We start from the raw sequence: 15,809 nt of genomic DNA on the forward strand, positions 1-15,809 counted from the left end.
CCAAGTTCTAACTTGGTCACCAGAGTGTAGACTCTAGACAGTATAACTAATGGGCATTGCAAAAGTCAGTTGAACTATATATATGCTATTAGAAGGAAGACTATATTAGCAGAAGGAGAATGGCCAATATGGAGTCTAGAGAAAGAGTCCCCAAACAAGAAATTTTAAATGTGTTTCCAGAAATTTCCAGAGAAGAGGTTACCCTAACCAATGATGGAAGTGTGTGGCCTCCTTGGCAGGTGAAAATGGATGCATCAAGTGACCCTAACTTTATGACACCTTCCATTTATGTCAACTAGTAAATATTCCTTGCTCAAATTCTACACTCACCAAGAAAACTGATTATAATTTAACTTAACACGTAGAATTTAGTATAAAAAGATAATGTATTCCCTAATGGGAACTAGTATTATCATATCCAGAGCAGTTATTCATCATTCTCATGAATAACTATTCAAGGAGTTTTCCTGAAAGAGGAGAAAAATTAGGACAATAGCTAAAATTAGTGTGTTTATGAAAATATATAGAATCTATGTACATATTTGAAATAATCACTCAGCAAGTATTTTCTTGCATTTTAATAGAGATCCCTGTGGCAGAGTGACATGTAGATTACCCTAGGAAAATTGGTACTTCAGGCTATTAACACCCTACGTGTTATTGACTAGCACTTTTGCACAGATTTTTGTGTGGCCACTTTGGAGCAAGAATGGGGAATATAAAAGTGCCAAGGAATGCCAGGATAAAGGAAGGGATATTACATTTAATTATTATACCTCTAAAAATGAATGAAAACAGATTGGGTAGATTACTAATCAAAATGGTTCTATGAGATTAATGCTCTGACATTAATCTCCTTCCTCTCTATCCCACTATATTATACTACTACAAATGTATGGCAAATACATAGCAATGATAAATGATTTTTTTAATATGTTGAAGAGGTACAGCTGTACACAAAACAAGGTAAGTATTAATAGTAGTAGAACAGACTTTTTTTTTTTTTTTTGAGTCAAGACAGGGGAATGGATCAAGGATTTATGCTAAAAGGATACTGGGGTAATTGAAGGCCAAGAGTGGAAATCATGCAGGGTGTTGGAGAATAAAAACACCCTTCTAGAGGGGGAACTTGTACAGATAATTGCACAACTGGGACCAAGCCACAACTAAGAGGAAAATCTTAAAATTTTTAAAAGCTGCAACTGCTGCTACTATAAGATCCTCAAAGACATAAGAATAACACCCATAATAAAAGGACAGAAAATTATGGAACAAAAATGATCAAATTTTAATTAAAGGAGACATGGATATGCAAATAAGCCTATTATAAATTCTGGAAATAAAAAATATCATTGAGCTGAACCCTCAACTAGACATCATAGAATAGAGAAGTAGTGAATTCAAAGTTTATTTACAAAGGAACAATAGATTGACAGCTAACATCATATCAGAACAAGGCATACCAAAAGACAATGGAGTTATTTCTTAATAATAGGGATGAATATAAATATCATCTAGAATATTCATCACTAACCTTCAAAAGTGAGGACAGTTAGACATAATCAAACGTTCAAATGCTGGGTTTTGAGGAAGCTAATAAATAACCTGTCTTCCAAATCGGATTAAAGCATATTGTATGACAGAAAGGAATGAGAAAAATGGAAACAAGGTATTATTTTACTTACTTCCACATATATACTTCAGAAGGCATGTCATAGAGCTAGACAATTATATTGTTTATTAAATTTATCCCCCCAAAACGCTAGCATTTTCCTGCAGAAGACAGTCATAGTTCAGGTTCTCCAGAAAACATACTCTGAGATTCTGATATTTGAAAGCAGGATGTTAATTGGGGAAGACTTTCAGGAACAACTCCTTTGAGGGATGAAAAAAGCAGGATTGAGCAGAAGGAGAAGGTGAATTTTCAAAAGAGTTAAATGATAAATCTTAACATTAATATGTGCAAGGCCCCTACAATGATAACTATCAAACATTGCTTATAAAAAAATCAAAGAGATATACCACGTGCATTAATAGGAAGACTCAAATTGTAAGATGTCAGTTCTTTCCAAATGATCTATATATTCAATAAACTTTAGAAAGCTTTTTAGTAGAAATGGACAGATATTTAAAATGGAATTTTAAATATGAAAATGCATAAGACCTAGAATAGTCAATGCACTCTTGAAAAGGAATAGTAAGGAGAGTCACACTATTTGATTTCAAGACTTGCTATAAAACCCCAGTAATCAAGACTGTATGTTATGTTCATAAAAAAAAATAATCAATGGAAAAGAATAGAGAGTCCAGACGAATACCATACTTATAAAGTTAATTGATTTCCTTAAAGATACTAAAGCAATTAAAAAGAGGGAAAGAATAATTTTTTCAACAAATAGTGCCGGGCAACTGGACATCTACATGGAAAAAAGAAATGAATCTCAACTCCTACTTCACATCTTACTTAAAAATAAATTTGAGATGAATCATGGGTCTAAATGTAGAAGCTAACATTATAAAAATTCTCAAAGAAAACATAGTATGGTATTTTCAAAAACCTGTTGTAGGCAAAGATTTCTCAGATAAAACAAAAAAAGCATAATCAAAAAAAGAAAAAGGTAAAGGTTACTTAGTAACTGACATTGTTTTCTATTTTGGAAGAAACAATCTTTTGGATATTAATGGCTTAGATGATAAGGTTTTTGGAAGGCATGTGTTCACAAATATTTTCTTGACATGTAGGTATTGTCTTGTTTGGAGGAGGGTGGGATTTCTGCGTTTTAAGTAGGTGTAGTGAAATTATGTCATTAAATTGAAGCAAATAAAACCTGATTTTAAAATCCTGAGGCTTACAGATAAAGCCTCTTTAGCCAGCAGGAGAGTCCCCTATGTGGTTAACATGATTTCCCTCATTTTGTAACTGGTCTCACCAAAATTGTGGTATTGCTTTGATAGTTACCCCTTATTCCTGACTGGTTCTTTTGATGTCTTAGCATTGATGCAGCTATTCTAATGGGAACATTAAATACGTACTCTTGTGCACTAATTGAAATAAAATCGGGAAAGAATGTGTTACATTTTTTAGACTAAAATCACAAGTGTAAATTGGAAGCCAATTGTTATTTATTTCATTTTCAACAGTTTTCTACTGAGGTTTTTTGACAAAACAATTGTATCACTTAGCCAGATACATTTTAAAAAGTGACTGATGCTATAGAATGGTTTCTATTCTGAGTTCAGTAATAGCAAACTTGCTCACTTAACAATGAGAAGGTCATGCATATAGGTGGGAAGGTGGGAAGGGGATGTAAAGGAGAAGAGCAAAGATCTGGATCTGAAAGAAGATGATCTTTAGATTCAGGTTTCATGAGTTTTTGTAGCTCATCATATGGGGATAGCTTTTTAACCACAACGATGGTTTTATGGCTTTATTTCCCTCTATTTAAATTTTTCTCACATCAAACATTAAGGACAATGCTTTCTCACAGGACTTCAAGCATTCAGTGGTTTGGGTGAAATCCCAGCTACTTTGACGCTTCTTTGCATTCCATCATGGCATTTTCTCCCACTTCAGGGCTGAATCCTGATAAATCCTTACTTAATGATATTAGACATTATGTAGAAACAACATTTTATAGTCAAGAAGTGACCCTTTCAACTCTTAAGTTCAGCCCAAGATAGTAATAAAAGTTCTGAGAGTAATTTTAGATGAAATAAATTACCTAACACATATGTCCTTAAAATAAAATATCTTGAAATTTCTATCTATCCTTACTCCCAAATTAGACTTAATGTATAGTATTTTTATTTTAATAATGACTATAATGAGAAGGCAGAGATCTTTTGTGACTTTGTAGTATACAAATATGTGATGAAAGGCATTTCAGGGAATTTTATAAGTAGTAAAACATAAATATTGCAGAAAATAATCCAATGTGACATTTCTAACATTCAATTAAGAATTAAATAATATCCTTGGTAAATAAATGATGTTAAGTTATTTAAAGTTTCGTCAGTTGCCTTTAAGATTGATTTTCATCAAAATTACTGTACTAAAGTATTTTCTTTTGTTGTACAAACTCAAATAGCAAACCTCAATTTTAAAATTGGCTCTTATTTGCAAAAAATGCTTTGACATAGTGCATTTGTTCTGCCTGGGCAGAAATAAAGGATTGTGGTATCATTTTGAAGAAGGTTGTTTGACAGAGCCTGTTTGTTTATTTGGGGTAATGTGAGCTGCATTCAGAAAATGTCATATTTTGTTTCATGATTGTATACATTCTCTCCCACTGCTCCCAGGCAAGGCTTGTAAGCAGAGAAGACACGGATTTAGACCTTTTTTCCATGACCAGTGGAAGTGCTTTGTCTGTGAAGAGAGAAAAAAAAAATCAGGCACACAGACACTCAGCAGGATCTTCAAGTAAGTTGTGGTTTCCTTCAGAATTAATTTAGAAATCACAAATGAATTGATGGAAACTAATGCCAGCAAGCATTCTTTAACAGATAAGGGGTAGGATGCCAGCAACCAGAACTGCCCAAAACTATGCATTTGAATTTTTTCCTTCTTTAAATGTCTTCTTTTGATATAAACAGAATTAAATTATTTCAGAATTAATAGCATCAGTTTTTATTTTAATTGTATTCTGTGACTCAGTGGTCTACTCCCCCACCCCCCAACCCCCATGGATTGTATTGAATTCTTTGATCATTTAGTTCTAAAAGAATTTGTTTAGGCTAATTGTAAAAAGTTGGATTTATATATCAAAGTGGTGTGTTTTGGTCTTTTGTCATTAATTTAATATATATTGTAAGTAAAGTTTGTTTTTGAAGGAAATTTTTTTTTAAATAACAGATTTTAGATAATAATTTTATACTGTCAAAACCATGCTGTTAAAAACTATTTCCATTGAAAAGATGACAGTTTATATTTCTTAATGATGACTTTTTCCAATTGTAAACTTGTCACACACATCTGTTACCTTTAATTTGGTAATATAACTATATATATATCATGGTTTCAACAAGAATTGCATAGCAATTCTTAACTCTGAAAAGATTGTAAACATTAAAAAATATCTGTATCTTAGGATATTTGGGGGTAATAAAGCATAATTTTTTCAAACTCTTCAATTAACTTACACTGTAGAGATTTTGAAATATCTTCTACAGTGTTATGGTATATGAGTATAAAAGATGTTTCATTTAATACCGTATTTTGTTAATTTTCCCAAAGTATACTGAACCTCAGAAGTCCACACATTAACTTACACTTCATTTTAAGGAACAGTTATTCTATAAAAAGATTTATTATTCATTGATGGTATGGTTATATACACACAAAGTCAATATTTGATTGAATATGAACAATTCAACAGTCCGGATGGTGCTCTTCAGAAAAATGAAAACTTCAAAATGATTCTCTGACTTTTCATCCAGATGCTTGGTATTATTAGATTACAGTCATTTAAATCCATTAATACATGCAAGTTCATTTTGATAAATTTTAATTTTGTTTTAAAATTATTCTTTTAATATGTCTAACTTAAAAATATTTCCCAGCCTTCAAAGTTCTTAGAGTGCTTGGATTTTCCTTACTTAATTATAGAATCTGGTCATGAAAGGTTACTCTAGTCAATATGGTTAAGAAATATTTTAGGTTCATTCACCTAACTAAAATTATTCATTTAATATAAATTTTCTACAGCAACATAATGTGTTAATTACATCAATTATATATATATATACTTATACATTTCAGAAGGAAATGTACCACACATAATAATGAATATTGCCATATCCATTTTAAGCATTGCCTATTACAAACTCATATCACTTCGAAGCAGTGTAGGTAAAAAGAAACAAACCAAATAAAATTTTAACAAAAATTGCCCTGTCACTGTACAGAATAACAAAGCTTCTGTTCATAATGTACCATCTGAATGTTAAAACATAAATAACTCAATGTCAGCAACTATCCTGAAATGCACAAGCTTCATCTTTCACTTACATAGACACTGAATCATAGATTTTAGAGTATACAAGATCATTATAGAGAGTTCATTTCTTAACACTTTCCCTAAGAAACTGTAGTAAGGCAATTCTCACTGTAATTTCAATTAGTTTGTCAATAAGTGACATTATTGCAAACACTACTAATCACTAAATCTGTCCATCCTCATTGTAATTTCAATTAGTCAATAAGTGACGTTATTGCAAACACTACTAATCACTAAATCTGTTCACTTAGTGACAATTTAAGACAAGCCACTTTAGAAAAATAGAGTTTTTATTAAATAACAGAATGAATATGAATAAATACTACTTGCTGAATTATTGTCATTACTAGTTTACTATAATAGTCATGTAATATAATGGTAAAGGATGTGAGTGAGCTCAGACACCAGTTTGCCTAGATCTGTATCATGACTTAATTTCCTCATCCTTAAAATGGGAATGATACCTACCTTGTAGAGTTGTTTTAGGATCAAATGTAGCACATTTAAAATAGAATCTGGCTCAGAATAAGTGCTTAGTAAATGTTCTTTGTAATTGCTACCCACACATAGCTGTAAAAAAAAAAAATCAATTGAGGTAAGAGTAAGATATTGAAGTCTCTAGTGTCAAGTCACACGGGCTAACGAGTTCAGCTTAAAAGAAATGTACTCTTAATAGTTACTTGACTGAAAACCTTGGCATAACTTATTACCCATAGAAATCTTTTAACTCTCAAAGTCTTTGGGTCCTAGACCCCCATGGTCCTGGGCCAACCACTTACAGTCTTGGTATTTTGAAAGCTCTTTTTCCAACAGCTGTCTCTCTCTCAAAATCTTGTCACCTTATTAAAATATTTCTTTTAGCTTTGCAAGCCAAATCTAGAGAGTAGTTTATGGGCTGCAGCTCTAAAATTCTTTCAGCCTTTGAGCTTTTCTAGGTATTTCTCTTTAAATGTTGCTGTAATATTTGTAACATGTATTCTTTACAATTAGATACATTCAGGTTTAAAAACCCCATTCCACCATCACATGTAAGTTGTGTGACCTTGGATAAATTATTTAACCTCTGAGAATGAGTTTATGATCTATAAAATGGAAGTATAATGTCTATCTCATAGAGTTGTAGTGAGGAATAAATAAGTAAAAATATATGTAAAGTATGTGATATATTGCCTAGTAATAAGTAAGGATTTAAAGTATAGTCCTTGTTGTTTGTATTGTTTGTTATTGTTGTATGTTTTATGTTACTGCTGCGTTACTTTAAATAACTTCAAAGTAGAGTTGTCTTCCTTTTCTGTGTGTCAAATAATTCCAGAACCACTGTACTTTCAGCATGCTATCCATCTCAAGCAATACTGTCTTTTCTTAGAGAATTTCCTGGTTTCTTGTCCTTTTCCTTTTAGGTCTTATTGCTGTCTTACAGAAGGCCAAGGGGATCTTCTGCTACCTATCTTTATAATCTATCTAATGACTTGAAAAGAGATGAAAGAGGTCACATTCTTATTAAAAAATGTGCCATTTATAAAATGACTATGCCAAGAAATTTCCTCATTTAGACAATATTTAGATTAAAATATTTGATTTCCTTAAATGGTTTTGGTTTTGGTTTTCTCGATTAATGTTCCCATTTAATACTTAAAATAAAGGATGCATTACAGTAATAATAACTATTGCTCTAGCAATTTATAGCTTAACCAATTTCTTTTAATTATCTTTTCTTATTTATAAGGATTATTTTTCTTTGATAGCTAATATAAATGAGACTTAGAATGTTTATTTAATTTGACTTTGGCACAAAAAAAACTTAGCAAGGGAAAGCAGCAACTTGAACCCATCTTTTCTTATTCCAAACTCAGTGCTATATTGTCTTCTGTTCTTCCTTGGGCCAAAATATATAGCTTAGTAAGAATAGAACATAATTAATGTAGTTCCTCTTATTCATTCATTCAAGAGCCATTTATTGATTGATCATTACTCACTGTATACCTAGTTTAGGTTTCCAGTTGCCTTCTTATCATCTCTGCACTTTCCAGGACATACTCCATTTTCAAAGTCAGCCAGGGACTGAGAATCCACAATACCTCTGTAAGAGTGCATACTCAGCCCCAAATCAGCTTCTTCTTTGAGCATGTCTAAACTCTCATGAAATGTAAGCCCTTTTAATATGGTACTGAATTTTCTGAATATGGAAAAAAATATTTTTCAGAAGTAAAACAGCTAATGTTGTTGGAGTGAAGAAGGCTTCTTGGAGGCAATTGATCTGTACCTAGAATGACATTTGGGATTTAAGTAAGGAAAAAAGTGGAAATAAATCCACTAAACAAAGGCAAAGGGTGAAATATATTTGTGAAACTTTGAGGAGTCTGTCTGGACCTGAGGTTCCACATACTGAAGTAATGTAAAATAAGGTTGAATTAAAAATGAAGCCTAGTTTCAGGTAAGTTTGAAAGCAAAGTGGAGGAATTGGACTTTCCTACTGATAAGGAGTAACAAAGATTTCTGAACATACCTTAGTGTTTCAGAAAGCCTAAGATCAGTTGAAGAAAGGCATTCTGAGTCAATCCTAACATTATACAATGACTCCAATATATTGACAAAGTAATTTTACAGCTCTTATCAAAAAAGGTTAATTTGATTATCAAAAATACAAAGTGAAATATATAGTTTACTAGATGTCAGTGCTCTGTAGTATGTGGAGATTGAGAGACTAAGGTGGTAGCTAAAGGAAAAGTAGATTTCAAGGATGACCATTAAAGTTTACTCCAAATTTACTAAGTACATTCCATTGACATAAATTAAAATTTGCAAGTCAAGAATTATTAGCATGTTATATATTCATGTATGTCTGTATGTATATATGTACATATTTATGGTATCTAATTTGTACATAGCTGCAGTATACACACGTAATATGCATTTATAATCCCTCACTGAGTAAACTTAAGACTTAAATGGTGTTGCATATATCTGTGGGTCATTACATAAACCACATCATGGGTACGTAGTGGGTGCAAGCAATTGCATGCCTACAATAAGCAAAGCACTCTACAGATCATTAAGCAAGTACAAAGATGGACAGGTACAAGAGTTAGAACAGCCAACACAGTGTTGAAGGAGAAGAACAAAGTTGGAAGGCCAACACATCCACTTCAATACTTACAATAAAGAAAAAAGCAAATTAAAATGAGATACCACTATGCACCTATTAAAGTGGCCAAAATCTAGAACACTGACAAAACCAGATGCTGGCAAAGATGTGGAGCAACAGGGTCTCTCATTCATTGCTAGTGGGAATGCAAAATGGCACAGCCACTTCGGAAGACAGTTTGGCACTCTCTTACAAAACTAAACGTACTCTTACCATAAGATCCAGCAGTTTTGCTCCTTGGTATTTACTCAAAGGAGTTGAAAGCTTACGTCCATAGAACCCGCACATGGATGTTTATAGCAGCATTATTCATAATTGCCAAAATTTGGAAGCAACCAAGATGTCATTTAGTGGGTGAATGGCTAAATAATCTGTAGTACATCAGATAATGGAATATTGCTCAAGGCTAAAAAGAAATGAGCTACCAAGCCATGAAAAGACATGGAGGAAACTTAATTGCATATTAATAAGTGAAAAAAGTCGATCTGAAAAGGCTACATACTGTATGATTCCAACTATGTGACATTCTTGAAAAGGTAAAATTATAAACAGTAAAAATGTCAAAGGTTGTACGGGGTTGGGTGGAAGAAGAATAGGTTGAGCATAAAGGATTTTTAGGGCAGTGAAAATAATCTGTATGATACCATAATGATGAATACATGCCATTCATTATACATTTTTCCTGACCCATAGAATGTACAAAACCAAAATCCAAGAGTGAACTGTAATGTAAACTGTGGACTTCAGGTGGTTATATTTTGTCAGTTTAATTTCATCATTTGTAGCAAAGGTACCTCTCTGGTGGGGATGTTGATAATGAAGGAGGCTATGCATAAGTGGGGGCAGGAGGTATATGGGAAGTCTCTGTACCTTCCTCTCAATTTTTCTGTGAACCTGAAACTGCTCTAAAAAAATAATCTTAATAAAAGTGAGGAGGGGAAAAAAGAAAAAAAAGTGAAAAGAAAAGCTCAGAAAGGTGTTCCTTACCAGCTATTGCCTGAGATTTACTTTGGAATAGGTGGGATTTAGCTTTTAATTTTATAAATAAATTGTCCAGAGCTAAGGACGCAGAAAGTTGTAGAGCTGAGACTCAAATCTGAGTCTCCTGATTCCTAGTGTAAAGATATCAATTGCTTCCCATCCAATTTGTCCGCATCATGAATGCTTTGCTTCTGTCTATCTCAACGTAAAGATGGGACAAAAAGACAATATTATAAATTATGATTTCTTTTTTAAAAAAAGTACAAAGAGGAATTGTATATGCTTAGCACTTAAGAGAATAAATGAATTTATCAGCCATTGTTGCTTTTCTCCTATATCATATATTCATATCACCTTATTTTTCAATGGATATTATCTTCTCCAGAACAAGGGAAAACATTTCCATTAACATTTTATGTCCTTCTCTCTAAACTGTTTGTATGAGATTTATACTAGTAAATGGTTACAGATTTTAAAGAAAGGTTGTAATATGTTATAAATAGCACTCTATTATGGAATTCAGTCAACATGAAGACGGAATTTTGAAGGACTTAGCCTCTATCAGGGAGGAAAATCTAAACACTTTATTTCAGATTCCATTGGCCACAACAGTGTGGTACTAATTTTCCATGTTTCTTGTTTATTCTCCTTCTCCCCTGCTAGTATGTATGTTCCAGGGGGGCAGGGAATTTAATGGAGTATCCTTGGTGCCTAGACTAACTCTGGCGCATGGTGGGGCCTTTGATGTAAATTTGATGAATGAATTAATGTATGAATGAATGAATATGGCCATCCTTTAGCTGCATTAGAGCCAGAAAAGAGAATATCTGACATTTTTTTCGAGTTCCGTAGAGGGAGGCAGGCTGTACTGACAAAGAAGTTGGGTGGAAGGTTTACTGTTTGGTAGACATTCAAGTATCTGCCAAGGCTTCTAAAAGCACCTGGCCTGTTCAAACTCCTGGTACTATTATCATTAAAGAGGACAATCTACCTAAATGGCAAGGATTTCCTTCTGGGTGAGTCTGTCAAACAACTCCGATCATGAGCTGCGAGTTCCCATAGATCTAGCCTACATGAAGCCAATCCTGTCATTTGTTCATTCAAAAATATGTATGGAGTGATCCTTGAAGGCCATCGCATCATACAGGGGAAAGAGTGCTGAGCATAATTCTGGCCTTCATGGAGTTATAATCTACATAAATATCTACTGTGACAGTCTGGGTCCAATCAGGAGATAGTTATTGTAAAGTAGGTTAAACAGGGAAAGCTTAAGTGTTACTTATGCTAAAAGAACAAGTATGAAATGTAAGGAATGGTATATCCTAGGGCTGAGGAAGAGCACCCAAGGAAGATAAACTTGGAAGTTCGGACTACATTGGAGAAGGTGTGGTTTGGCCACTGAATAGCAGAGAAGTTCTTGGTTTAGCCAGACCAAGGCTGGTCTGGGGTTACAGGGCAACTCTCTGGAGTAAAGGAGGGAGAAAGGTGATGAGCAGTGGGTAGCGTGGGCAGTGAGTGGACTTGATAAGGGCAGAAGGTGTGCAGGCTTTGTTTCCCTGTGGAGAGGACAGCACACAGGTTATGGTTAGGTCGAAGCTGCAAGGTTGCAGAGGGATCATGTTCTGGGCCTGTGGCTCAGGCAGCTTGTATCAGAGGGCCTCAAACCCACAAGGCCAACCCCACCACCTCCATCTATGCCAGAAATTGCAAAGCCTCTTCCTCTGGCAGTGACCCTTCAGTACCCTCTACTGAGAAGGCTTCACGTTTTTCTCACTTTAAAGGAGAAATGCTTAAAGGAATTCTTTTATCACAAAACATGTAATGAAGAGTGTATTCATTGCTAAGAGGCAATACATTGATAACTGACACATATGCATGTACTAAATTACTAGTCTCTGAATACAGTCATTTTTATATATATATATGTGTATATGAATTATCAGTATATGTATGAAAAATATCCTTATAAAAATAAGTTGGACTCACTGTTCTCCCAAGGAGATTCACAACTTGGACCAAATTAAGACCTAGTATTATTTTACTCAGGGAGTCTTAGGCTAAAAATCATGTTTAATTGAGAAAACTTGCAAAAAATTTTTCGCAATTGAGAAAAACTGAGAAGACCTCAAATTGTTAAGATAATGTTGTCCCATCATTTCTTTCTTCTAAGTTTTAGAAACTATTGAAACTTCCAGCCTATAAAGCCATGTCATTAACTAGGGAAAACAATTAACTAGGGAATGACTTTAATAAAGTATAGCATAGCTCTTACTAAACTGGAATTATGAAGCACAGAGGTGAGAGATGATTGATATGTCAATTGCATTTTTTTTTTTTTTTTTTTTTTGCGTTATGCGGGCCTCTCACTGTCGTGGCCTCTCCCGTTGCAGAGCACAGGCTCCGGATGCGCAGGCTCAGCGGCCATGGCTCACGGGCCCAGCCGCTCCGCTGCATGTGGGATCCTCCCGGACCCGGGAACGAACCCGTGTCCCCTGCATCGGCAGGCGGACTCTCAACCACCGCGCCACCAGGGAAGCCCCTGTCAGTTGCATTTTTAAACACACTGAGAGACAGTGTGGTATTGGTAAGAGTATGTGTTAAGAGATTAAGAAGTCAATTTCTAGTCCTGCCCTGGCTCCTCACCAGCTTGTTTGTGACCTTAGGTTTGGGAGGAAAAGGTACCCTGGAATAGTGGAAAGAAATTTGGAGAAGGACAGATTGAATTTGAATCCCATTTCTCACACATATGTTTTTGTGAGCTTAGATGAAATACTTCATGTTCGGTTTGTTCATTTAGAAAATATCCTGGGACTTCCCTGGTAGTCCAGTGGTTAAGACTCCGCACTCCCAATGCAGGGGGTCCGGGTTCGATCGCTGGTCAGGGAAATAAATCCCACATGCCGCAACTAAGACCAGGCGCAGCCAAATAAATAAATAAATATTTAAATATATATATATCTGGGCTTCCCTGGTGGCGCAGTGGTTGAGAGTCTGCCTGCCGATGCAGGGGATACGGGTTCGTGCCGCGGTCCGGGAAGATCCCACACGCCGCGGAGCGGCCGGGCCCGTGAGCCATGGCCGCTGAGCCTGCGCGTCTGGAGCTTGTGCTCCGCAACGGGAGAGGCCACAACAGTGAGAGGCCCGCGTACAGCAAAAAAATAACTAAATAAAATAAAATAAAATAAAAATATATATATCCTGCTGAAAATTAGATGAGTATATAAATATATATTTTGTGTTCATGTGGGAAGGGGGGAGAAAAACAAACATAAATGAGATCCAAAAATTCTTATAGCTTTAAAATTCCATAATCTGCAACTAAAACAATAAAACTTTATATATGACAGCTTTCCAATTAGAAGGCAACAGAAGCTATTATTTCTAATTTTTTTTGTATGAAAATCATGTCTGTAACTGAAAATTTTCTCCATGCCAGAATACTTTTAAATGACCCTGATTTCAATCATTGCTTAAATTATCTGATTACTTGAGCTAAGCAGTCAACTGAGATGGGAAATAAATAAATCTTTCTTTTAAATGTTTTCTAAATAAAGATCAGAAAGGGCTTCCCTGGTGGCGTGGTGGTTGAGAGTCCACCTGCCGATGCAGGGGACACGGGTTCGTGCCCCGGTCCGGGAAGATCCCACATGCCACGGAGCGGCTGGGCCCGTGAGCCATGGCCACTGAGCCTGCGCGTCCAGAGCCTGTGCTCCGCAACGGGAGAGGCCACAACAGTGAGAGGCCACAACAGTGAGAGGTCACAACAGTGAGAGGCCCGAGTACTGCAAAAAAAAAAAAAGATCAGAAAATTCCATCATCTATGAGAAATGATGGCTATTTCATAAAATCAAGTTAAATTTTAAAAATCTAGGAGTGCTTCTAAAACTCAACATGCTTACTAAAATAATTTGGCTTAAGAATATTCTACAGTAAATGCTTACTTAGTTGATATCTTAATGTCCCAATACATTTTTTTAAAAAGACAAAAAAATTTCCTATTGAGAACCCAGTCAACATTTCATAGGGTGGTATTTGGAAATTATCTTTAGCTTAATCTTTAGCTAGATGGTTACTTTTTAGAAAGAAGTTGCTTGTAAATTTTAAATTAAGTAGGGAACCAGCTATAGGCCTACAGGTAGGAGGTAATTTAATAAATAGGTTATCCTGAAAGTAATTAGTAAAGCCTATAAAATTTTGTACAAATATAAATTGTTATTACAGGAAAAACAAAGGAATTACATGTTAGGCAGCTATCCTCATTAAAAGAAATTTCAGTTTTTCAACTTAGAAGACTGTGTGAAAGGTGGCCTTTGTTGGGAGATTGGGATTGACATATATACACTAACATGTATAAAATAGATAACTAATAAGAACCTGCTGTATAAAAAAATAAATAAAATTTTTAGAAATGAAAAAAAAAGAGGTGGCCTTCATTTTAAATCTGATTATTCTCATGCAGAATATTAATTAGAGAACCAGGACTGCAGTGTCTCCTGAAGGAAGCAGTGTTATGTTTTGAAAATTCTAGTATTTTTATGGGCAAAAACCAGAAGGAGAGAGAGGATTTCTCTCTTTTTTTAGGGGATCTCTTTTGAAAATAAGGCTAATAACGTTAGTAATACTTTAAATCCACCCTGAATGAATTGTACCTCTGAAGTTATTTGTGGCTGTTTTAATCAATGAACATTTAATGAACACATTATATATTATATATATTATATATTAGGCATGATTCTATCTCTAATAGAGATGATTTCAAATTCAATTAAATATCAAAATTGTAAATTTTTTAAAAATACAAGTAAGCTTGTGTACCTTATACTTAATATAGCAAATATTACAAAATTTTTAAAAAGTAAAGCTTAAATTTATTTTCAAAAATTGTCTTATTATTTTGGTATTTCAAAAACATGAACAATATATCTTATGTGAAATAGCTTTGGTTTTTCTCTCTGAAAGTATTAATAACAAGTTTCATCCAACACAAAGATGTGTTAATGAATGGCAATGTTAATTTTTAATGTGGGAGGACCCACATCTCTGGTCAAGAGCCGTCTCTCTCCACTCCTACAGTAAGGAAACTTGATTGGGTGAATACAGTTGTAAATATAGTTATAAATGACTTTAATTTATGAATACTAGTCACTGATGCTTCACTGGTGAATTTATCTCCCCATTTTGTCATCTTGCTGCTCTCCAAGCCTTCTGCCACCCTACTCCTAACCTGCATCTCCTTTGACATTTCCCTTTTTCAAGGCTCCAAGATCCCTAACTAGAATTTTGACCATTTTGGCAGCTCTGCTACTTCCAACTGATTCCCTACATTCCATAACTTAAATTTACAAATCAATTAATTCCTCACTGGATGTTTAGAAACGTTTTACATTTAACTTAATTTTCTGTCACATAGAGTGATCAAAAGGTGAGTGAAAGTTATGTTTAATTATGTCCTTACCTGCATATTTTTTAGTATAGACTGAAACTATATATTAAAAAAAAAAATGAGTTTTGGTTCAGTTGTCCACTACTTAACTAGCATATTGAGTTTACTTGTACATGGCCTTTAGAAACTCTAGGTAGCTATGTAATTCTGATACACTGTCCTCATATACTTTCTTAAAGAAAAAAACCATGTAGTTTCTAATATTCCATGTCTATTTTTGCAAAGTTCAAAGGAGACACTCATT

At 34.3% G+C, this 15,809-nt stretch overlaps 1 protein-coding gene across 1 annotated transcript in view; it reads left to right on the plus strand.

The window, feature by feature from the left end:
• Window positions 1–4,452, plus strand: part of LRRIQ1 (leucine rich repeats and IQ motif containing 1) — a gene marked incomplete at both ends in the record, with an annotated part of 173,919 nt that extends 169,467 nt beyond the window's left edge. Inside the window, one exon of the mRNA XM_082665558.1 lies at window positions 4,300–4,452. Coding sequence (XP_082521684.1) covers window positions 4,300–4,452 — 153 coding nt within the window. The remainder of the gene's footprint in view (window positions 1–4,299) is intronic.
• Between the last annotated feature and the right edge of the window lie 11,357 nt (window positions 4,453–15,809).

Source organism: Grampus griseus (genome assembly GCF_964374135.1).
Source record: "Grampus griseus genome assembly, chromosome: 11".
Lineage (NCBI taxonomy): Eukaryota > Metazoa > Chordata > Mammalia > Artiodactyla > Delphinidae > Grampus > Grampus griseus.